At 37.5% G+C, this 25,434-nt stretch overlaps 1 protein-coding gene across 2 annotated transcripts in view; it reads left to right on the top strand.

The window, feature by feature from the left end:
* The window catches only part of PTER (phosphotriesterase related), a 58,647-nt gene that overhangs the window by 21,539 nt on the left and 11,674 nt on the right, over positions 1–25,434 (top strand). The window contains exons 2-4 of one of the 2 annotated variants that reach the window (XM_014551977.2): positions 7,755–7,851; positions 8,827–9,297; positions 10,636–10,901. In XM_014551977.2, the coding sequence (XP_014407463.1) occupies positions 8,866–9,297; positions 10,636–10,901 (698 nt within the window). In that variant the 5' untranslated portion in view covers positions 7,755–7,851; positions 8,827–8,865. The remainder of the gene's footprint in view (positions 1–7,754; positions 7,852–8,826; positions 9,298–10,635; positions 10,902–25,434) is intronic. The other variant, XM_006176240.2, reaches the window with a different exon arrangement.

Below are 25,434 nucleotides of genomic sequence, written 5' to 3'. Positions count from 1 at the left end.
TTAGTTATTTGATATTTGGACATTTGGACAGCTATTTGAAATTTGGACAGTTTTCCATTATGTTGTATCCGCTGGAAATTATTTTTAAAAAGTACATCATGCTTGAGGTTTAGTTTGCAGGCATGAGAATTTTATGTCTGTAGCCCCTGCTCTGTTCATTTCTCACTAAGAAGGCATAATTTAAACTAGACTGTCAATTTGTTTGTATATAAAAGAAAAAGTAATTATTTATGGGATATTTTAACCCATTGGGATTTGGAGTATAGTTCTAGATATTAAACGCCCTTTCTGCTTGCAAACTTCAACAAAAAAAGGGGGGATTTTCATCTTCTTGGAATTACAGGGTTGTAGTAAATTCTCCTTTCTTCATTTTAACGTCAAACTTTCTGCTCCTTCACTTCGTTTTAAATTAAGGCATAAACAAACGACTTTCTCTTCAGCTCAGTCTGGTTTCCCAGGTGCTATGTAAGTGAAGCCATCTAATGCTAGGCACTATGTAGGATAGGACATAAAAGAAATAGCTCGCCTTCCGCCTCCTACATACACACACACGCACAGCACACAGTCAAATGGAGACCAATCCCTTAATAGATCAATTTAGTACACTGTGACAATTGCTGGGATATACTTTGTATTTCATTCTATGATATGCTCACTATGAGTTCTCCCCATCCCACCCCCACCCCTGTGAACAGGTTACTTAAATAAACCAAGTCTATGCACTAATGGACTGACCGCTCAGAAACTAGTTCCCACTCAAGCATTCCAACTTCCTTATATCCTAATTTCTGTTCCTGCCTACCATGTGAGTATCTCTTTCTTCATGCCTGCTGATTGCTGTAAATTCGCAGATATCAAGGGATATGATGCAAATAGATGGCAAAGTAAAATCGAAAACTTTAAAGAAGGATGCAGTATGTCATGAAGTTGAGGGGAGGGATGTCGGAGAAATGCTAAAATACATGCCAACCCCAAGTGCGAATGTGACAGTTAGACCCTGGACAGCCCAAGAGGAGAAACTAGCATGGATAACATCAGGATGAGTGCTGCAAGAGAATAAGCAGCATAAAACTGGTTAATAGAGGACCTTGTTAAAAAATGATAAAGTCTTCAGAAATATTTTTGCAGAAATAACCTTTTTCATCACTGGGATGCAAAAGTCAAGTAAAGGATGTCATATCACCTAGTTTTGTCAGAAAAATTATTCGCCCCTTCCCCCACCCAAATATAGCACTCAATTAATTTTTTGTTCTAAGAATTAGGGTGTATCTATAATGATGACCTATTTTATAATAGTTTACTTTTCTACTTTGAAATCTTAATTAAGTCCTTTAAATATGACTTCTTATTCAGCATTGGTCTGCATATTTTGATTACCCATCTCTGTGTAACAAACCATCCCCTTCAAAACACAGGTTTCAAATGAGAGCCATTTTATTATCTCCTGTGATCCTGTGGGCTGGCCAGACTCTGCTGGGCTGGCTGGAGCTGAGCCTGCAGTCACGTGGAATCCTGGCTGGGTTAGAATATTCAAGATGACTCACTCCTGGTTTGGTACCTTCCCAGGGGCGGCCGCAAGGCTGAGCTCAGTGGGGGCTCTGAGGTGATGGGAGGGGGGTTCTCTCCCACTATCCATATAGTCTCAGTGTCTCTCCTTCTCCACATGAGAGGGTAGCCAGACTTACATATATATGCAGCTCAGGATTTCCCAAAACACAAAAGCAGAGGCTCCTTCCAAAAATGTGGATGGCACACTGATGCAGCATCACTGCCTCCACATTCTGACCAGCTCAGGTTCAGCCTGGAAGGATGCTTCACAAGGATGTGAATCCTGGAAAGCACAGTTCCCTGAAGCCAGCTATGGAGACCAGCTAACACACTGCACCAAGCACCTTCATCCAAAAAGGCATTTCCAGGACCAGTTATCCATGGATGATGAAGACCCCCCGCGGCTGTAATCACTTCAGTGGGTGGTTTCCAAAAGTCAGTGGATTGTGATGTCAATCGCAGTGCTCAGTCTGCTTTTAACCATCCTGGGCCTCAAGTGAAGGAATTCCTTTCTAACAGATTACAGCCTCAGTTGGACTCATTAGCTCCGACCCCTACTGTTAGTTTTTAAAAGAATAAGTTTAGGTTCATTGGCCTGAGGATACTCAGTTCAAAGTTTGGCAAATAATGCAAATTCAGAGCATTTGTGTGGTGTTTTATAATTTAGGTAAAGCTTTTAGGTATCTTCTTATTTGCTTCTTTTTTTTTCAAATCTTATGTAGTAGATCAGGCAGACATTACTCCAACTTTTAAGTGAGGAGACCAGCTCCTTAAATTTTTTCCACAATTACACAGGTAGAAAACACTGTAGCCAGAACTTCAAGTTCAAGATTCTTTCAAACCACCCCAGCCTCCTAGCCCCCTGGAGAGTTCTCTATTAAGCTGAAACTTAAATTCATCCATCCATCCATTCATTCATTCATTCTCTCTCTCTCTCTCCATTTATCTATGTATTCACATGTATATAAAATGTGTATTTTAAAACCATCCTTAAAGTACAGACTTCACTCATAGTTAATGAATGAAACTGACTTTCAGTGAATGAAATTCATTCATTCTCTCATCATGCATAGATGTATATATGTATGCACGTGTATATAAAATATACATTTTTAAAACTGTTCTTAAAGTACAACCTTCACTGATAATGGTCTATAGGAAGTCAGTAGTATCCATTTCAAATTAAAGGATATCACAGAAACAGGATGTCGTATAGTCCAACCCCTTAAGTTCACAGATGGGAAAACAGGCTCAGAGTGTTAGGTTACTTACCCAAAGCCACACAGCTTTTTAGTGGAATGGCCAAGAGCTTTGGACTCTGACTCTACTGTTCCTCCAACTAAACCAAGCCACCTCAAGAACAGCCTCCCAAGTGAAATTGTATGAGGAATATTGTGTGGTTAAGACATTCATTTGATTTGCCAGGAATTAAAAGTAACACAAATTTTAAGATTCTTAACGACTAAATGCCATTAAGGACCAGCTGTGCAGTTTGCTCAAAATATTGTAGTTTCCAGGAGACAATCTACTGCTAGGAATCCATGGGAGAAAAAAAAAAAAAACTCCGTCTCTAATAAGCTAAGAACTAACTTCACTGCACAGAGTTCTTTACAAAGAAAAAGAAGTGACTGCGATTGTATCCAGTAACTTGGTGTATGTTTCACTTCCAAGATTGTATGTTAGCAAAATAAATAAATAAATTTACATTGTACATTCTTTTTTATATATATATAAACATTTTTTACTGAGTTATAGTCATTTTACAATGTTGTCAAATTCCAGTGTAGAGCACAATTTTTCAGTTATACATGAACATACATACATTCATTGTCACATACTCTTTTGCTGTGACCCACCACAAGATCCTGTGTATATTTCTCTGTGCTACACAGTACAATCTTGTTTATCTATTCTACATTTTGAAATCCCAGTCCCTTCCTACCCCTCATCCCCCTGGCAACCACAAGTTTGTATTCTATGTCTATGAGTCTGTTTCTGTTTTGTTTTTGTTTTTTAGATTCTGCATATGAGCAATCTCACATGGTATTTTTCTTTCTCTTTCTGGCTTACTTCACTTAGAATGACATTCTCCAGTAACATCCATGTTGCTGCAAATGGAATTATGTTGTCAGTTTTTTATGGCTGAATAGTATTCCATTGTATAAATACATCACAACTTCTTTATCCAGTCATCTGTTGATGGACATTTAGGCTGTTTCCATGTCTTGGCTATTGTAAATAGTGCTGCTATGAACGTTGGGGTGCAGGTGTCATTTTGAAGTAGGGTCCCTTCTGGATATATGCCCAGGAGCGGGATTCCTGGGTCATATGGTAAGTCTATTACCTAGTCTTTTGAGGAACCTCCATACTGTTTTCCACAGTGGCTGTATATCATACATTCTTACAGCACTGAGTGTGGAACCTACTTCTGAGAATGAGAAGGGCTATGAGGAGCTAGATCTTAGTTTTCCAAATGAAGAAAAACAAAGTCAGTTCAGCCCAGCAGACAGCATTCTGCCAAAATCATGCAACTACTACTTATGTTACTACAATAAGTAGTGAGCAATATTGCCTTTTGCTCTGAGTAGAAAGAAATACTGCTTTTTTCTGTCTCTCCCTTTCCCCTACCCCACATCTTTCCTCTCTCCCTTTCTTTTACCAAGGAGAAAACATTTTCAGTTTGTTGACTAAACAGATAACAGATTCAGGAAGCCAGTAGTATGATTTACCAAAGCCATGGTGTGTGTGTCAGACTTGAAGGGTTGACCAGTTAGCACATGTTTGACTAAACTGAAGAGTCAGTTAAGACACAAACTCCATCGCTTCAGTCAAGAAGCCCAATGTGATTTGAGTTTAATAATCGTTTGAATGACTTGACCTATCAGTTTAGATCAACTGTTCACATCAAGGAAGACAGGATAGGGATGGGCTGAGCTGGCCCAGTGGAAGGCACCTTTCCTAAGCACACCAGTTTGTGACCCCATTTTTCTAGGAATGTCACTTCCTGGGTACATCGCTGCCACCATCTTCATATTTGTTGTTTGAAATTTGGAAATATCCTCAGTTTGTCTCTGTTACTTCCTTAATCAAAGAGACAAAACAAAACAAAAAAAAGCATGGGGTGAAACCCACCACTTTCCTCTGAATTCAAGATACAAGTTGTTCATTTGTATCTGAGTGATTTTGATTTATTTACATCACAGTTTCAAGAACTTGCAGGGTCCCATTATTGCTCTGTGTCCTGAGGTGACTGGATTTCTTTCTCTTGATTCAGGCATGACTATTGATTTTTTTAACATTGTTTAATATGAAAAGTTATAACTCTCCATGCAGTAGAGCCATTTAACCATAAATATTTGAGCAAATGGACATGTGGTGATGTGTGCAAGGAGGAAACTCTTTGTCACTGTTGTTCAGCCATCTGACTGGTGCTGTTTGAGAGGAGGTGTGTCAAAGGCTTGATACCTGCACATGATGGAAGCATTCAAACAAGCTTTGAAGAGTATTATGCGGTGTTAAAAATATTTTGGTCACAAATCAAATGTCAGCTTTAAGTGCAGTGTTTGTGGAGTCTGCCGCTCTGTATGATGTAACCCATGAAAAAACAGAAGTGCCCACACATTTCCATCAGACAGCACTTTTTTCTAAGGATCCCATTTATTTGGGGAATACTTTTATAGCACCAGCAAGTCCAGTTAGAAACTTCCATCTGCTGTACTTCTTACTGCTTCTGCTGTTTCACCATCTCCACTGGCATTAATCTCAGACTAAACCACCACCGGATTTTTGTCTAGATTCTAGCAACACCCACTGGTCTCTGCAAGCACCCTGGCCCCCTTCTGTCCATTCTCCACTCGGTTGCCAGGCTACTCAGATCAGATTTTCTCCTGCATAAAACTCTGAAATGCCTTCCCATTTTTTTTTTATCAGTTTGAGTTTGATCAGGGAAAGGAAACTATTATTAGTGAAATGGACCAAGGGAGTTGTTACAGAGCTTAGAACTTACTCAGTTGCTGAAGAAGTGAACTGAAACTTGACAATTTCATCATTGCTTCTAAAACTGTAAATCAAGTGGCTCCAACCTGATCTAGGACCTGGTACAGCAGATGCAGGGGCAGGAAGAGAGCTTATGTCTGTAAAACAGGACAGTGTATTGCAGTTAAAGAAATTCCATTCATTCCTGTGTCAAATATTCAGAGTTCTAGAAGTCTGACTCTCTGAAATGTGAATGGAGTTGAAATGGATACTCAACCTAGGTAGACAGAAAAATCTTAATCATAATGGCAAGTGCGAAATAGCTGTGACAAAAATATCAGTGAAATGAAACTAAAATTGCTCCCAAACTACCCACTTACCACCCAATTTCCAACAATTTGGCCAATTTGCTATATTTTTTACAAAAGTTAATTTACACATATATTTTCAAAAAAGACCACTCTTGCGTATTATCTCTGGTTTCCAGCTCAGTGGTGGTATGCTGTTCTCTGATTCTGTTCCTCTTGTCTTTTTGTTCTCTATAAAGTTCTATGTTCTATTTTTTTTTTTCTGTTGATTCCATAACCCCTGGAATTGGAAGAGTTGTTTCCTTTGATCAGGCTATAATAGTAATTGCAGACTGTCCTCAGTCTCTGTGACAGCTCAAATTTCATATCTGAAATAAAACAAAGCATGTGGCAAGTGTGTTTTTAGCTCCGGCTGTCTCTTTCCCCATTGCCTTTTGTGCAGGTATACGTAGTGCTGAAGCTTCCCACGGACACTCTAAAAAATGCCTGAAGCCTCCTCTACGTGTTGGTGGTCACTCCTGTTTGCACAGTTGTGGTCTGTGCTTCTCATTGCCCACTACTGTCCTCTGCTCTGTGAACTCTCCTCTCTGTGGTGGAAGGCCATTAACAGCCCCTTGCCTGTCGATGGAGAAGAGAACATGTTCCAGGCTGAATATAGACCAAAAGGGGCTCCCTCACTGCCCAGGACTATGAAATCTACCTGCATATTTTATCCACTAAACGTCATGTGCTAGCTTAGAGTGAGGATGGCTACAGCTCGTTCTTTAATCTTTTCTTATCTTTTAAGTATGGCTTCCATTGTGTGTGATCATAGGAAGCACCGAGGAGTTCCGCCTGAGAGTGTTAGAGGAATTTCCCAGAGGAGATGACATTTCTTAAGTGATTTTTTTTTTCACAAAGACTCACAGCTTGTGAGCGTGAAACTTACCAACATTGCTCTTTCAAATCTGTATCAATGAATATGCAGTTTGGTACTTTTCTAGTAAAAGTGATAGTTTTTCATCAATTTATCCAACTTTCTGGTCCCTGGTGGCTCTCCAGGAACACACGTGTAAGGCCATCAGCCAGAAGGCAGGAAAGAGCAAATGAACCCACACGGAATATTGAGTCTATTATTAATGGTACTTTTATTTCGTCAACTGAAGAAACTAGCGACATATGCCTTGCTCTCAGTGACAAGGAATAAGGCATTGAACGATGAGTTCCCAGGTGCCATCAATGGAAAAACATAATGCCCTGTGTGGTGACTGGCAGCTACACGGTGACCTCTAAACAGATGTCATCTTCCTTCATGGCCACCACATGAACTATTCTAGCTGATGGAAGTCTGGCTTGCAGACGAGCACTCTCAAGCAAAAATTAATGGCCACACTAGCCACAAGTCCTAAAGTTATCTGTCCAACAGTCTAAATCAGTCATTTATGCATTGTGGGCCAATATATATCAAACATCTGAGTCCCAGATAATTGCAGTGGCTTGAAGTAAACTGGCCCAGAACTCAGTATCCTTCTTTCTCCTACAGTGATTTGTTTTTCTCCTTGTCTTATGTATGCACTAGACCCATTACAAATTTGTCCTACACCCAGTGCTCCCCCAAATGCTCTCTTCTCTAATCAACCACTTCCTCTGAAAAAAAATAACCTAGGAAATACATAGTAGTTTCTAGAACCAGAATAACAAAACTGCTGTTTCGTAAAGGTGTGTGCTATGTGCCACACACTTTTATAGGTCTTTTTCACCTGTGGTATGTAGTTTAATTCTTGTGGCAGCCTATGAAATGAGCATTCTTCTAGTTTACAGATGAGACAACTGATGCTCAGAAAATCACAGAAGGCCTTCAAAGGGATGCGGGGAGAAAATGGTTTTGGAATGTCTTTTTAAGGAACAATGGGAGACCTTTGAAAGACACTGTCTTTTCTTCAGTTTGCAGCCCATTTTGTCCGCCGTCCTGTGGGTGTGTCTCATTGGTCTTCCACACAGACCACCGTCTCTGGCCGTGGTTTTGCTCTTGGTTGTGTAGGTAGGTGTTTGTTTGTACCACTTTCCATATCGCCCTTTTTCTTTCCAAGTGAAATCCCTTCTCTTTGGAAATGAAGAGCACTGGAATTGGAGTCCTTGCCGTCACTGATAGAAATTTGGTGAATACATAATTTGTGTTACAAATGAAAGTAAACTGAGGATAAATAGAGAGGTGTTTGCTCTTTTGAGAGAAAACAGATTCAGTTTCAGTAAATCATAGTCACTTTCATTATGACTATGAATTTTGGCTTTCAAGTATTTTTGAAGTATATTTCTGTGTGCCCTAGACAAAAGAAAACAGTGAGAATGGAGAAGTTTGTTTGTTTTTGTTTTTTCATTATTAAACCTAAATGTGCTTACCCCCCAGTTATTTTTAGGGAATAATCTGTGAAATCGTCATAGTCAGAGATTTTGTTGTAATCCTCTTTGTATCTCCAATTTCTTCATGGTGGACCATCAACAGAAATTTGTTCACTTGGATAGTAAATGAGTAATGGGATGATCAGTAGCCTTAGTATATTTAATTTAGCTGGAAAATGACAAATGAAACAGTTCTGATATATGGCTGCTTTTGATACAAGTTATTGATTATGAAGAGTTTTTTTAATGGAGATTATTGTTGAATTACCCAAGGAAGTGTAGCTATGACTAATGAGATAAAATTAAGCAAAAGAAAAATGTGAACTGAATATCAAGAAATATTTCCAGTAGATGAGTTTGGGATTAAATCAGGCGGAGGGGTCCCAGCGGAAGTGGTCGGGAGACATTTAACACCACACATGTCACTTAGAGCTGCAGTGAACTTAAACAATTTACAAGCGACAGACGCTGACTTTGGCAGGATGATAAGTGAGATCGTATCTCTACTTTCATTGATTCTCTCTCTTACACTGGTATATGTTCACAACCTCACATCCCCTATGGACAGAATTTATGTGTGTGTCAAATTTTCTGATTATAGTTTTCTTTTTTCCAGAAAGCACTCTTTTTAGAGCATCTCCTGGTACCATCAGAAATGTCTTCCTTAAGTGGGAAAGTCCAAACTGTATTGGGCCTTGTGGAGCCAGGCCAACTGGGTCGTACACTGACCCATGAACATTTGACAATGACCTTCGACTGCTCTTACTACCCACCTGCTCCATGCTATGAAGTTATCTCCAAGGAACCTATTATGATGAAGAATTTATTTTGGATCCAGAAGAACCCTTATTCCCATAAAGAGAATCTGCAGTTGAATCAGGAGACAGAAGCCATCAGGGAAGAATTGTTGGATTTTAAAGCCAAAGGTGGAGGGGCTTTGGTGGAAAACACAACCACTGGGATTAGCCGAGATGTGCAGACTTTGAAGTGGCTTGCAGAAGAGACTGGAGTCCATATCATTTCAGGAGCTGGGTTTTATGTGGATGCAACCCACTCTTCAGATACCAGAGCCATGTCAGTGGAGCAGGTAAAAAGCCCTACATTCTTGGACAATATTTGCATGCAAATTCAGAATAATCAGAATGTCAGTCCATGGGTTATCCCTACATGTCATCTACATTTGGAAATGTCATTGGTTCAGAGGCACACTATTGAAATTTGCTAGCAGAGGCATCTGTCAATGGGACCTAAATTAGGAACATTTCATTTCATAAAGAAAAAGTGTCCAGGAAGGAAATCTTAATGCACTGGTCACTGGAAAACCCAATGTGTTTGTACTTAGATTCATGTATATCGTATCCACGCTCAGTCGTGGTGGCAGAGCATGTTTGTAAACCTCAGTTTTCCATTATAAACTTCAGTTATGCAACCTCAATTTTCTTTCTGGATTTAATAATAACCAGCAATAAAAATTCACTGTAGGCTGAAACTTGGCAGGCAGAGACTTGGCACATTTGTGAATAAGTTTCTTTCTCCTTTTACAAAACAGGAGGGGTAGGAGAAAATCCATTTTACTGTTTCTATCATCATAAAATCTTAAGCAAGAAGGGGCAGAAGGAAAAGGAAATCTTTCAGGGACAAAAAGAAATAATAAGCCACAAAGCTTTTTTACATGTGTGTGTGGTCTTTCTATACTACATGTAGTATATATTCCTATATGTTTACTCATATATGTTTATTTTCCTTTGTATCTTCCATTGCCTGTTTGATAGGCATAGTATGTCAGCTTCAGTCTTTGCAAAGAATCAGTAAATCCTTAAAATACTTTATATATCAAAATTTTAGCTGCATTTTTTCTCAATCAGGCCTTTTTCTTCTTATATATTATTTGAAATCTATCCTGATTGTCAGGAATTACACATTCTTGTAACCACTCTTAGCAGTAAACATAAATATAAGCAAAAAAATGTCATCTTAGTATATTGTGTGCCATGAATTTGAGTTGCTGAAGATGGTCAAGGACAAAATAAATAAGGGAAAATTAAAGAATTACTTGATATGGTTGATATCAATTCAAAAGCAGTCTTTTTACATTCTAGATGCCCCTTAGGTTAAATTATAGATTTTTTATCTCAACGAATGAATATACAATGAATGTACTCTCATCAAGTTACATTTTCCCCTACAGTTTCCTAAAGCCTTGAATTTCTTGTTAAATAAACAGTAACATACTATTGAATGTTTGATTTAGAGTAACTTGTTGAATTTGTGATTTGGCTAATAAAATGCCTTTCTCATTGGCCAGTATTAACTGAATGAAAGTGGAGATTTTTTTTTAAAATGACTGACTGAATGAATAAATTCATTCACATAGTGTGTTGATAAAATCTACAGTCTACAGATTTTCATTCTCACACTTCCTCAGCTTACTGATGTCCTCATCAATGAAATTCTTCATGGAGCTGATGGAACCAGTATCAAATGTGGTGTTATCGGAGAAATTGGTTGCTCCTGGCCTCTGACTGAGAGTGAAAGAAAGGTTCTGCAGGCAACAGCTCACGCCCAGACTCAGCTGGGCTGTCCTGTTATTATCCATCCGGGAAGGAACAGAAGTGCCCCATTTCAGATTATCCGAGTGTTGCAAGAGGCTGGTGCAGACATCTCCAAAACAGTAATGTCACACCTTGATAGGTAAGCAGACCATCTACAAATCACTGCAAGCCATCACATGCTTAATGGATGACCAAATAAATAAAATCATCAGATCAATGAAATTCTAGAGAAAATGACTAACTACGTGGAAGATAGTATTTATTTATGAAGTTTTACCATAGACATTAATAAAGGTCAATGCTATTTTTGTCCCTACTTTGTGCCAGATAGGATCCCAGGTATTTTGCATAAGTAATTTCTTTTAATTTTGTTAACCCTTCATAACCCTTTATGGTAAGTGTCCCTGCTTTGTCTCAGGTCATGTGATGTCACAGTAGCTGCCAATTTCACATGCTCAGGATTGGCAAGTAGTTAGAGTGATGAATTTATCTACAAATATAAAGGGAAGGGAAAGTGAATGGTTTTACCTTAAGAAGACCACAGACATAAATGTTTGGGTTTGCTGTTGTGACTGGTGGTTTGAATCATCTGAATTTTGGAAAAGTCAATGCTAAAAAAATAATAGTAATAAGTCTATTTGTTTGGTGGTATTCCGTCTTAGTTAACTATGGCTACTGTAACAAATTCTAAGAAACCGGGAGGCTAAGACAACAGAAGTGGATTCTCTGGTGGTTCAGGAGGCCAGAAGTCAGAAATCAAGGTGTCCTCAGGGCTGCCCTTCCTCCACGGATCTACAGGAGGGGTCTCCCTTGCTTTCCCCAGTGTCTGGTTATTCCAGGTGTTTTTGGCTTGTAGCCAGCCGCCTGACTTCAATTTATGCCTCTGTCTTCATGTGGCCTCCTCCTGCCTGTCTGTGTCTTTTCTTATATGGACACTTGCCATAGACTGAGTGCCTACCCAGATAGTTCAGAATGATCATCTCAAGGTCCTTAACTTAACTACATCTGCAAAGACCCTTTTCCCAAATAGTGTCACCTTCAGGAACTCCGGACAGTAAAACATGGACTGTCTTTCTGAAGCCCACCACTCAATCCCCTCATACTATATTAGATGTGCAGAGGTCAGCAAAACAATTGACTATAGAAACAGACATTGGCTGTGGTTAATTTTATAAAGAAGCCTAACAATATTGCAAAGGCCAGATGGCTTTTAGACTGAACTGATTAAGGAATTAACACAGTATCAATGAGACTAATAATACAGTTATTTCCGTCGCACAAAGTGGAATAAAGCCATACTAACAGAGTGGTAAGTCTTGGTCATCAGACTCAACATTCTGCTATTTAGTAAACTAACGATCCTGCAGAACATATTGATAAAATGCTTCATCTTAAAAAAATACTGTAAAGTCCTGGCCAGACAAAAATGAAAACATGTTACAGTTGGGGCAGAACAGAGAAGCCAGGGTTAATGGGGAACCTGAGGGACATCAAGGGAAAGGCAATTGTGCTGGCAGCTGGGTTGGTATTGAGATCAATATTTGGCCATCTTAAGAATCTTCTGGTTGTACTGATAAAATAGAAGAGTGTATCTGGAGATTGGGCATAGAGGTAATGCCATCAGAGTGTGAAGAAAAGAATCTTTGGACCCAGAGACACCTGCTTTTAAATCTTGCCTCTACCATTTGCTATGAGATCTTGGGTAGCTTCATTTGAACTTAAAATAATGTATTTGATAATATCCTTTTGTATGATATGGAATATATGTAGGCTTTAATCAATAAGGATGATTTTTAATACTTTTTAAACAGTGTGAAGTATATCAGACATACAAAAGAGTACAGATAATATATTTTTTACATTTTTAAAAATATGTATTGGGTTCTTAAAAACATTGTGTTCTGCTGCTATTATATAAATGCTCTCTCTATATCCATTAGACCACAGTTGTTAATCATGTTCAAATATTCTATATTCCTACTGATTTTTTGACTGCTTGATCTATTGGTTACTATGAGAAGTATGCTAAAATCTCTCCTGGTGGATTTTTAGTAACTGTACATATTTCAAATTTTACTTCATATATTTTGAAGCTCTGTTATCACATGCATACAAATTATGTCTTCCTAATGAACTGAAACTTGTATCAACATATATTGAACTGCTTCATTTTGTAATGTACTAGAGTTTTTTTGTTTTAAAAGCTGTTTTATCTGATGTTAGTATGGCTATACCAACTTTTTGTGTTTGTCCTTATAATTTAGATATATCTTACATAAAAAAATATGTGGCTGGGTTTGAAGTTTTGCCCAATCATTCTCTTTTTTTACCATGGAAAATTTAGTTTGTTCATATTGATTATGTTTATTGATATGTTTATTTCACTTTTTCCTTTTGTCATAGTTATTGTTAAACTTTCTTGATTTCTTTTTGTTTTATTTTCACCTCCATATTCTATTTGTCCCCTTTACTTCTTTAGAAGGTATGTATAATATTTATATCCTATGAGTGGTTATAGTAGAAAATTTAGCATGTATGTTTAACACATCAAATTTTTAAAATGCTAAATATGGTAAATATTTTCTACCCTTCTTCCTAGTAATACAAAGTCTTTAGAACTCTTCAATCTCAATTATTCACTATCTAACTTCTATGCTATATTTTCTAGGATATGGGGTTTACTTGATTTTTTTAAAAAAGTCTCAGTGATTAGACATTATTTTATTACTATAAAACATGTAAATGGTCATTGTATATTTAGATTCACTTTTTGTGTTTGCTTTTTTCTTTGCTTACCATTTCCTCTCACATTTCAGATCTTTATCCTTGAATTATTACTTTTTTCCTGAGGCACATCATTTGAAGATGGTCTGTTTTGGTGATAAATGCTTAGATTTCATGTGTCTGAAAATGCCTTTGGTCTTTCATTCTCAAGAGATAATTTGATTTAATAATTTATAGTAATTAATTAGAATAGATAATTCTATTTAAAAGTTATTCTTTCTAAGCCCTCTAAAGCTATTCCATTTTCAGCTGACACGTATCATTGCTGTTATATCAGCTCAGACTAATTGTGCTTCCTCTGAAGTAATCTGTCTTTTCTTTCTGACTACTTTTTACCATCTTTGTCTCTGGTAGTCTGTATTTTCCCTATGCTCTATCTCAGTGAGAATTTCTTTTTTAATTTGTATGCTTGGAATTCTTGGATAGGAGAATATTTTATCATCATTTATGGAAAATTTCAGCCATTGCCTCTTCAAATATTGTTTCATCCATATTTCCTAGTATTTGTATCAAAAAGTATAATTTGATACATGTAGTATCTTTTTACCTGTCTCTCATGTTTCCATCCATTTGCATCTTTGAACTGTAATTTCTTCGGATCTATCTTCCTATTTACTACTTCTCTCTCCAGTGGCATCAGTCTGCTGCTTAGCCTATCAATTTAGTTTATAATATTAAAAACTATAGGGTTTTTTCCTTCTATAAGTTCTGTTTGGTTACTTTTCAAATCTCCTTGGTTAATTTTGATAATTTCTTTTTCCTTCAGCATGTTTTCAACTCCATCTTTAAAAAATATTAAGCATACAGTATGAATCTTGTAATTAATAAATCTAATTTCCACTGTCTTTTTGCTCTGATTTCATAGTTTGTTGGTTCCTCTGGTCTTCATTCATTATTTCCTTATAAAATAATTACTGTGATCTTAGATTCCTTGGAAATTATTGTGAGTCCTGGGTTGGAGAGTTTTTTTCCTGGTTTTTTGTTTGTTTGCTTTCTTTGTTTGTTATACACAGTTAGAGGGTATTACCAACCTGAAACTACTTTAAACTAAACTTTTAAATTAAAAAAAAATTTTTTTTACTGTGGTAAAATACAGCAACATAAAATTTACCATCTTAACCAGTTTGAAGTGTCAACTACAGTCATGTTCAGTACACTCACATTGTGGTGCAATGAAGCCCTAGAATTCTTTTTGCCTTGCAAAACTAAAACTCCACACCCACTAAGCAACACCTCCATCCCCCTGCCTCTGGCCCAGGGCAGCCACCATTCTACTGTCCGTCTCTATGAATGTGACTGCTCTAGGTACCTCATCCAAGTGGGATCATACCATATTTGTCTTTTTGTCACTGTTTAAACTTTTGAGGGGCTTAAAACCACACAAGTGCTATGAATTCTGGCCCCTAAACTCAGTGAGTGGAGGCTTGTGGTTATAGATTACCATGGGAGAATTTTCCCAATTGCCTCCCCTCCGCCGGAAGACAAGAGTGAGGAAGACATATAATCTCCAAAGACTCCTTCTGTGGGCCAAATTTTTACTGAGTCCACCCACTGTTTGTGAGTGAGAGGAGTACTTCTTTTATGTGCTGGCAGAGGCTGTGTCTCCAGTTTATCTCCCACCATATTCAGCCCCAGCTGTTTCTCACTTGGCCCTTTAAGAACCCCCAGGCATCGAAAAAAAACAAACAACCTGATTAAAAACTGAGCATAAGACCTAAATAGACCTTCTTCCAAAGACACATACAGATGGTCAACAGGCACATGAAAAGATGCTCAGTATCATTAATCAACAGAGAAATGCAGATTAAAACAATAATGAGGTATGACTTCACACCTATCAAAATAGCTATTATCAGAAAGAACACAAATAACAAATGTTGGCAAGGATGAGGAGAAAAGGGAACCCTTGTACACTGTTGGTGGGAATGTAAATTAGTGCAGCCACATAGAAAACAGTATGGAGGTTTCTCAAAAAACTGAAAATAGAACTACCATATGACCCAGCAATTCCACTGCTGGGTATATATCCAAAAAAAACCAAAAACACCAATTTGAAAAGATACATGCACCTCAATGTTTATAGCAGCATCATTTACAATTGCCAAGATATGGAAGCAACCAGGTGTCCATCAACAGATGAACAGATAAAGATGATGTAGTATCATCATCTCATATCATATACACACACACACACACACACACACACACAGAATGAAATACTACTCAGCCATAATGACTGAAATTTGGAGGGTAATATGTTAAGTGAAATAGAGAAAGACAAATACTATATGATATCATTTATATGCGGAATCTAAAAAATATAACAAACTAATGAATATAACAGAAAAAGAAATAGACTCACAGGTACAGAGAACAAACTAGTGGTTACCAATGGGGAGAGGGCAGGAGGGAGGGGCAGCATAGTAGAGGGGATTAATAGGTACAAACTACTATGTATAAATTAAATAAGCTACAGGGATATACTGCACAACACAGGGGAAATAGTCAATATTTTATAATAACTATAAATGGAATATAACCTTTCAAAATTATGAATCACTATGTTGTGCACCAGAAACTTATATAATCTTGTACATCAACCATACCTCAAATTAAAAAAAAAAAAACAGGTAAACAGCAGCTCCAGGTCACCCCTTACTCCTCATTTTCTCTGCTCTCTCTTTTGTTTCTGCCCTCTGAGCAAATCCTTTACTTTCCCACCAGCTTAGCCAAGCATTTTAAAATGTGATATTTTGTCCCCTTTTCATTTTATTCATTATTTTATTGTACTACGCTGGGAAGGTTTCCTGTGAGCGTTTAGCCTGCCCTACTGCTTGAACTGGCTCATGATGATTCTTAAAGAAGAATCTTTCTAACTCTATTTGTTTACAGTTAGACATGTAGGTAAGTTAGAAAATGCTTGGCATTGATAGAACATACAGTTTTCACTGGAAATTGTGAAATAAACCTTAATTCCTAGAATAGTAGGGCTGTGCTCACAAAATCAAACCCTATACGCACACATATATGTTTATTCCTTGCTCATAAAATCAAACATACTTACATACACACATTTGTATGTGTTCATTCCTTGCACATAAAACTAAACAACAAGTATAGCTACATATATATGTATTTTCTACATAAATACATATAATATGTATTTTCTTTTCAACAATAAAGCTTCACTATCTGATTTTCATTGGCTTGCATTTCAATGCCTCCTTTTAAAATGGTCCAGGATGGAAGAGAGAGCTTGACCTGACATCAGACAAACTCAGAGCATCCTAGAAAATCCTGAGACCAATTCTAGAACAGCCATCCATTCTGTACCTAGATTAGGGATTTTTCAGGGTTCTAGTGCCTGAAAAAGAAATACTGTACCTTAGAAGTACGAACCTTTCAGAGGACAGGCAGCTAGGGAAAATGGCTTTAGGAAAAGCGTCGCCTTTGGCAAAACAAACCGAATAAAGTAACAGAAAAAAAAAATCAGGGAGGTGGATGCAGGCAACTTTGGCTTTTTGATGTGAGTGTTCACAGCAAGACAGTTGTCAGGCTGACGTTTGACTAGGTCATCCTTTCACAGACTCTCTGAGGTCTGCTGAGCTGCACATGTATTGAAAGGGCAAGGACTTCAGCTTCTATAATGGGGGCAAATCACAAAAGAACATGTATGTCATGCAACAAGATGCACAGACAACACACACAGAAAGAAGAGCATCCTGAAAACAAGGCTTCCAGGAAAACAGCAACAACAGAAGTTTTCAGGCATCAAGGAGACAGTTGTGAACCCACAGCCTGCCTAACTGCAGGGTCACAAGTTAAGGCACCAGCTCTGCCCTGCCACCCTTTTAGGACACTGGGCTTTCTAGCAGGACCAACACACAAACTTGACCACCTGGAAAATTGTCCATTCATCTCCTGAAAGTTAGGATTTCTATTATTTGAGAAAACAAAAATAAAATGATCCAAGTGCTCACAACCCACTGAAGCAATTTAATATTTTTGAAGGTATGTAAGTCTTCACTAGCATTCATACAGAAGGCATTTTATTAAAATACACACACAGACACACAGACACACACACACAACAACAACAAAGCTGCTATACCCCTATCCAAAAGAAGCACTTGGGACCCTGAGAGGGAAGAGTTAATGAATGGCCATTACCCTAGAACACTTCTAAACCACACTGTCATCATGTGATCACTTGTGACCTGCTTAAGGTCATTTGCTGGGAGAGAACAGCCTGACAAGATGAATCTGCTTCTGTGTCTGGGCCCTCCCCTAACCATCTGTTCTCTTTCAGAAACATTGTCCTAAGGAAGTGCCCATGGACTGTGGTGGACGTAACCCTAGGGAGCTTCGTAGGGGGCTGCTCGTGACAGTTACAGGCACCCAAAGTCAACACCAGCACTTAAGTGTTCCTGTCTGGGCTTTTAATCCACAAAGGCACCATGCCTTTTAATCACTTACTATAACTTTACTTCTTATTAAAGCTCTACCCACATTTCCTGGTGGCATATAATCACAGAACTGCCTCTGCCCCTGGTCTAATACAGGATAGAAGGAAACCCATGTAAAGTTTTTTTGCCATTGACCTCCAGGGAAATTTTACCTACAATGTACCATAGAGTAGCTGCAGGTATTTTTATAACAAAATGCTTTCATCAGTAAGGAACGTTGGGTAAAGCAACATGACTGGAAGGTATCTGGGTACCTAACTATTTACTGATTAAACGTTGAGCCCCGGGGAGGACAGCGGACAGGTGCTATGCCTCAGTCTTTTTCTACTTGGTTATCTATTTAACAAACCAAAGGGCTTTGATGGAAATCCAGGTCCTAGAGTTTTATTAGGGGGCACAATGATAATTAAGTGCAGGAACATATTCCAGCTCTTTTAAACTTTCTTCCCATGGAAGGTAGAGGAATTTGACCCAAGGGTTTCTGAAAGAGGAAACGGTGGAGCCCAGGGGATGGGCTAACAATACATTGTCTTTTCTTTACCCTTGATTCTTCATGCCAAATTCACCCAACTCTTTCAAGGATACAGTTCTGATCTATTTTTTCATGCTGTTCATTAGATGAAATAAGTGAGTAGAAAAATCACTTAATTTGTTCATTCATTCAGCAAATATCTGTTGAGTGCCTAATCACCACATACCAGACACTAGGATGTATCAGGCAGGGAGTAAGACCCATTTTCTGCCTCAAAATGATTATTTGATTATGATTATGGTGACTTAACCGTAAGGTTGTCTTTGTAAAGCCACCCAAAAATAATCATCTGGTATCCTCAGAGCTGTACACTTTTAATTCTTATGACTACTAGTGAATTAATGTGAAATCATTGGAACACAATTCCAGGTAAAAGACTGGCAAATTGAAATTAACCAAGAAATATATTATATAGTATGGTAGTACTTTAAAAGAAAAAAAGAACAATTGGAATGTTTTGCACACAAAATGGTTTATAGCATTTGGAATTCTGTGCCTATGGGACTACAGTGCTGTATTCACAGTTTATTGCTAGGATTATGTGTATGCATGCTTTACGTGCAAAATGCACAGTCCATCATGAGAGAAATGAGTGCGCATTGTAGAGTATATAACATTGTACACATTATCTATAGCAAAGACACCTTATTTAGTCGTGCTGGCTAGTTTAGGAAACAAAGTAGGAGCCTGATAAACACATGAGAATTTTTAAAAGAAAGAATTTACTTTATCCAGTCATCTGTCAATGGAGATTTAGGTCATTTCCATGTCTTGGCTGTTATAAATAGTGCTGCTATGAACACTGGGGTTCATGTATCTTTTCAAATTAGAGTTCCTTCCGGATATATGCCCAGGAGTCGAGATTTGCAGATGGTAACTACCATATATAAAATACACAAACAGCAAGTTTCTACTGTATAGCACAGGGAACTATGTTCAATATGTTCTAGTAACCTATAATGAAAAAGAATATAAAAATGAATATATGTATGTATATTTATGATTGAAATGTAGAAATTGACACAACACTGTAAACTGACTATACTTCAATTTTAAAAGAAAGGAATAAAGAAAATACTTACCCACCACACTCCCTTTTCCCATTTCCTAATGTTCACTGGCATTTCTTCTTTACCTCTATGGCAGACCATAGCGAAATATAAGAAAAATGAGATGCTTTTAAACACATCATCAGGGCCACAGTTATAGACTTGGGTATGACTGTGGCTACATTTTACATAAAAATTGACATTGGTTTGTAGCGAGCATTCACCGACATAGAAACACAGACCTTGAACACATTCCAGTGTGATGTCATGTAATGACATTGACCACAGCTATTCTTTCATGAATGCAACACATATTGCATTGCAATGGGACAATGGAGAAACAAGGGGGTGCTGGGGTCACACTGTCTGATTGTAGTTCTGACACCAGCACTTACCTGCTGAGTGACCTTGAGCAGGTCACTTAAGCCTCCAAATCTTTTCTCATCTGTCAGAAGCGGTTAAGAAAACAATTTTTTTTTGAAGTATAGTCAGTTTACAATGTTGTATCAATTTCTGGTGTACAGTATGTTTTAGTCATATATATATACATACGTATATTCATTTTCATATTCTTTTTCATTATAGTTACTACAAGATATTGAATATAGCTCCCTGTGCTATGCAGTATAAACTTGTTTATTTTATACATAGTAGTTAGTATCTGCAAATTTTGAAAGGAAAAATTATTTTTAACCCTTAAAATGGCAAGACCCACTTAAAAAGAAACAGAAAATCCAGACAGATATTGGACAAACTGAAATGTAGTCAAATGACTTAATATACCTAAAAGTGTCTAATAAAATGCAATTAAGTTATGCTGGTAATTGGCATGTGTTCACAACCCCCAAATGTACTCTTTAATAGAGACACTGGGGCAGACCAGCCCAACATCAGGGCAGATGAAGGCACTGCTTATGTATTCTCTAAAACACATTATACTCACCAAAACCTTCCACTAGTAATTTTTTCCTTCTAAAGCCATTTTTCATGATTGTGACACCATTCCCATGAAATGTGACATTTTAACAAATAGGATTGCCATGCCTCTGAGATTTATCTTCACTCTCCTCAATACCATCATTCCTTGAATCGTGTATCGCCTTACGTGAAAAACACAACCTCTTTTGTGCTCTGTGGCAGCTGGAAAGTTCATATGGTAAAAAGCTCTTCCTAGGGTGGATAAACTGTGAAATGCATTTTAAAATAAAATTTTAATTACATTTTGCAATCCGGAGCCAACGTCTGGTTTTAGTTTAATTTAAACAAGAGTTTTTCTCTCTTGCAGCCATCTGTTCCTTTTCCTTAAGCCTACACTTAAGTCATAATATTGAAAGTGTGACGTCATGCCCTCCTATGACATCATTAAACATCGCTGTATGATATGGACCCAAGCAGAGAACTGAATTGTGTGGGAGGAAGATGCTTGTTCAAATATAGATAATGAGGGAATAAGTAAAATAAATACCTGGCAATCTGAATTATTTTTCTATTTCTTTTGATTCCCAATTATTCTCTAAAATTGAAAAGACTAAGGGGGAAGGATATAGTTCAGTGGTAGAGCTCATGCTTAGCATGCACAAGATCCTGGGTTCCATCCCCAGTACCTCTGTTAAATAAAATAATAATAATAATAATAATAATAATAATAATAATAATAATAATAATAATAATAATAAACCTAATTACCCCCCCACCAAAAAGAAAACAAAAACAAAAAACAAAAAAGACTCTTCTATAAAAGTAGTGCTTTATCACAAAAAGAATCCTCTAAAAAAATTAATGGATCTTTAAAATACCTACATTTATGGTAATAAACTAGTATATTAATGCAAATGTACCACTTAACTGATGGTTTTGAGTTTGTGTGAAACCAAAGTTCCTGGTAAATATTTAACTGAAGTAATAAATTATACTTTCTAACCATAGACAATGTTTGGGCCATACATTAAAAACTTGCATTATTCTATTCAGTTTCTATTTTTGACATTAAAAAATAAATTAATTGAAATTCATCAATTAAGAATTTTTCAGATTTTGGAGTTAAGTTGCAACTGCCATTAGTAGTATAGGAATAAATGCGAACAGTGTTTTAGAATTATATTAACATTGACTTTATTGGATATCAGTAATTTACATATTAAATTTCTTTTAAACATTGTATTATAAATATTTTAAAAATTATTTTATGTTATTACATAAATAGTTCTAGGTTAGTTTAGAAATTATTTTAAGTACTTGTTAAAGAAGTTTAATTATAACTTTTATAATTATAATTATAAAATTATGAAGAATCCCACATGCCACTATCTGTGCAAATATTCATTGATTTTAAATTAAGAAATTCAGAGGGAGAGGGAGTTTTTTTTTGGAATTTCTTTTATGGTAAACAATTATAATAAATCAGTCATTAAAATTCAACATTGTTTTAAATAAATCAGTTATACACAAACATCACCTTATTATTATGTTTTTATTGGGGAGAGGATAATTACATTTATTTATTTATTCATTTATTTTAATGGAGGTACAGGGGATTGAACCCAGGACCTTGTGCATGCTGAGCATGTGCTCTACCATTGGGCTATAGTCTCCCCACACCATGTGTTTTTAAATTTAAAAAATGTTTTAAATTACTTGGCCAAGTTCGTACATTTTGGCGTTGAGTGTATTTTGTCCTTCTGCGTATGTCAGGCCCTGAGCTAGTCCAGTCTCAAAATGGAGCGACCCTCAGGGTGCTTACCCTCCATGCCCAGGAATTCACAGATTGGAAGGGCTGATGAATTCCAACGAAGTCACTGCACAGTGTGATGAAAAGTACACTAGCCTAGGGGTTGGAATCCCTGGGTTCTTGATCGCTTAAAAGACCCAAGCTTTAGTTTCTTCTTTTATGCAATCATGTTAATATGCAGCATAATTGTTACACCAGTTCCTTCTGAGTTTCAGAACCTGCCCATTTAACGATGCCAACATCTAATCAGCTGCCCACAACAGGCCCTTGATTCTCTGTCTTCACTGCTGTCACTGTGGGGACGGTGTCCCATGGCTTACTCATCCTGTTTGCCCTACTCTGGTCAAGGACAGCCTTATTTGCCCAGATGTCAGTCTAAATTCCTCTCTCCTCTTCACCCCTACATAATAAAATCTGTCTACCACACTAAGATCTCCAAATAAAACCCCTCCTATCCATTCCTCTGTCGTTAACTTAATTCACGTCCTCATTTGTCACCTGAACTATTGTAATTGTCTCCATACAGGAATCACTCCCTCAGCTTTGCTCCCCAATCGAGCCTCCACGTTGCCACCATTTGGATCTTTCTGAAACAAATATGATTACCTTCCTCCACCCTGATTTACAATCCTGCCATGGTTCTACTTCACCTTCAGCACAAAATCCAAACATCTTGATCATCTGGTCCCCACCCATCTCTCTACTTCATCTCCCACCATATCTAGTGCACACACAGAATCTGGGCTAAAGCCACAATGACTGTGACTCTGAGTATCCTGTGCTGAGTGTTCTTACATGCTTTTCACACAGCCTACCCCCCACTTCCGCTGTAAAGACCCTATTCTCCCATCTACTAGGCAGAGTCTTTCTTCAAAATGCATCTCATTGGAACGTTTTCTTCTCTATGAAGCTTTTCCTACCTGAGCCGAGCAGTGTTTGGTATCTCCTCCTTTGTGTCAGTCCAGTTCCTAGTAGTACATTCTCACACTCAGTAAGGTCTGAAAAGCAATTATTTCTTTCCATGCCTCTTCCCTAATGGACACTAAACTTCTTGAAGAATGGGACTCTGTATTATTTGCCTTTGTTTTCCCAGCTCATACTTCACAGTAAGCAGATGATCAACAATTTCATATTAGATGGATGGATGGATAGAAGGATGGATGGATGGATGGAAGGATAGATGCATCTCCCCTCATGTACTTTAGCTCTGATACGTTACAGTCTTATCTTCCACAAACAATAAGCTCTTTTGACCTCTCAGCAGTTGTTCTTCTGGGCTGTCCATCTCTCACCCAACATTTGAAACCCACCAACCCATAATTTTCTTCAAGATTCAACTCAAATGAGTCTCCTCTTTCATTATTCTTTCATAATACTTTGTAATTATTTGTACTATAAAAAGCTTTCAACACATTTCAACACATTTAATTGCAATTTAAATATCTATCTCCTTCCCTAGACTTTAAGTTCTTTGAGACAGCAGCTTACATTTCTTATTCATATTAGTATTCCCAGCACAAAGTAGGTGGTAGTACAAGACAGTAGATGTTTGCTGAATTCATTCACAAAGGTGTACTTGAATGTATGAGATAAAATAATGTATTTGCGAGTTCTTTGAAACACTAAAAGCCCAGGACAAATGTTACATAATGTTATCATCTTGATCACACCCACGAGCCATGGTCTTTCCTTTGCTTCATAGTTCTTTCTACCTGGATGGTTCACCTTGTCTAAATTATCACTTCACACAGACTTCCTTGCTCCCACTCGGAGTGCATTTTGACATTAAACTAAACCCCTCAGCTCTTGGATAAGATCTAGAATATAAAAAAAGTTTGAAAAACAGAATCAACTGTCTCACATTTTAGTACCAGTCTTAAAACACTAGTAAGTGATAACTGTGTTCTGAAAATGAAGATAGCCAAACCATGTTAGGTGACCACTTTCTTAGCTAATAGCAATATGTTTGTCATAAATATATGCCTGTTTCCTTATACAGAGAGAATCTGTTTACTGGTTGAGGAGCAAAAGTGCAAAACATGCAACTGAAGAAATGATATAATATGAATGACAAGAACAAATACTTGATACAAAAGTGTCATCTTCCTCTTGGGAAATCCCAGGATATTTTACAAATGACATTGCAATCACTTTATCCCCTTTGAAGAAAGAAATTTCTGCAGTGTGAAATGCAAATGGTCCTCTGCATCTCACAATCACCTCACTGACTATTTAGTGCAAGAAGTTAAAAATACTTACCTTAAAGTTTGGGGAAGGTTGGGATAAGAAAAAATTTAATTATTCATGGATATAGAGTTGGAATGAGGAAAACTGGCTGAGGCTGACACCTTCTCTCTAATAAGAAGTGCTATGAGATCACTGATGACTGGGAGGGGCAGGACCTCTGTTAAGCCTCATCTGAAAGGCATCAAGCAGAGTACATTTTCCCATGGTACCCTTGTGACATCTGGGGTCAGTCCTTTCTCCAAGTGAAAAAAAGTCACACGCACAAATGCAACTTCAGTAGCATCTTGACAGTCCCTGGAAGTCATCCAGCTGATTGTCTATCAGTGTAATGTGGTTAAGTCACCTTGTTAGACATTCATGGTGCAGGGTGTTCTGAGATGCCTTTGTGATGGGGTGTATTTCTCCATAGGTAAGTGCTGACATAAGGAGCAGAGCCACCGTGGTGGGTGGATGCTCTCATCACAAAAGGGGCAGCAGGGCCAAAGAACATGGCTTCTGAAGACACACACAGTCTGTGTTGATTCACCATTCCTCATTTGGGAAGTTGCAACTTCCAAACTTTCCTGAGATGTAGTTCCTTCATCTATAAAATGGGGATGATCACACTTTCCTCATGCAGTTTTTGTAAGGATTAAATGCCTGAGGATTATTAAGTGTTTTATTTTCTTGCGCACCTACTTCTCCCATCCAACCCCCTCATTAATATCTAAAATCAAACTCTATTTTTTTTCCAGGGCTTTCCTCCAAAAAGTATGTAGGATCACTGACACTATTTTTTTCCCAGGGATTTTACACTGTGTTTCCTCCTTCAATAAGGAGAATTTAATAAGGTGAACTCAATTCTTAGTTGTCCTCACACTAATGTT

This window comes from Camelus ferus, chromosome 35, assembly GCF_009834535.1.
Source record: "Camelus ferus isolate YT-003-E chromosome 35, BCGSAC_Cfer_1.0, whole genome shotgun sequence".
NCBI lineage: Eukaryota > Metazoa > Chordata > Mammalia > Artiodactyla > Camelidae > Camelus > Camelus ferus.
Note: the sequence above shows the minus strand (reverse complement) of the source record. Positions and strands in the feature narration are given on the sequence as shown.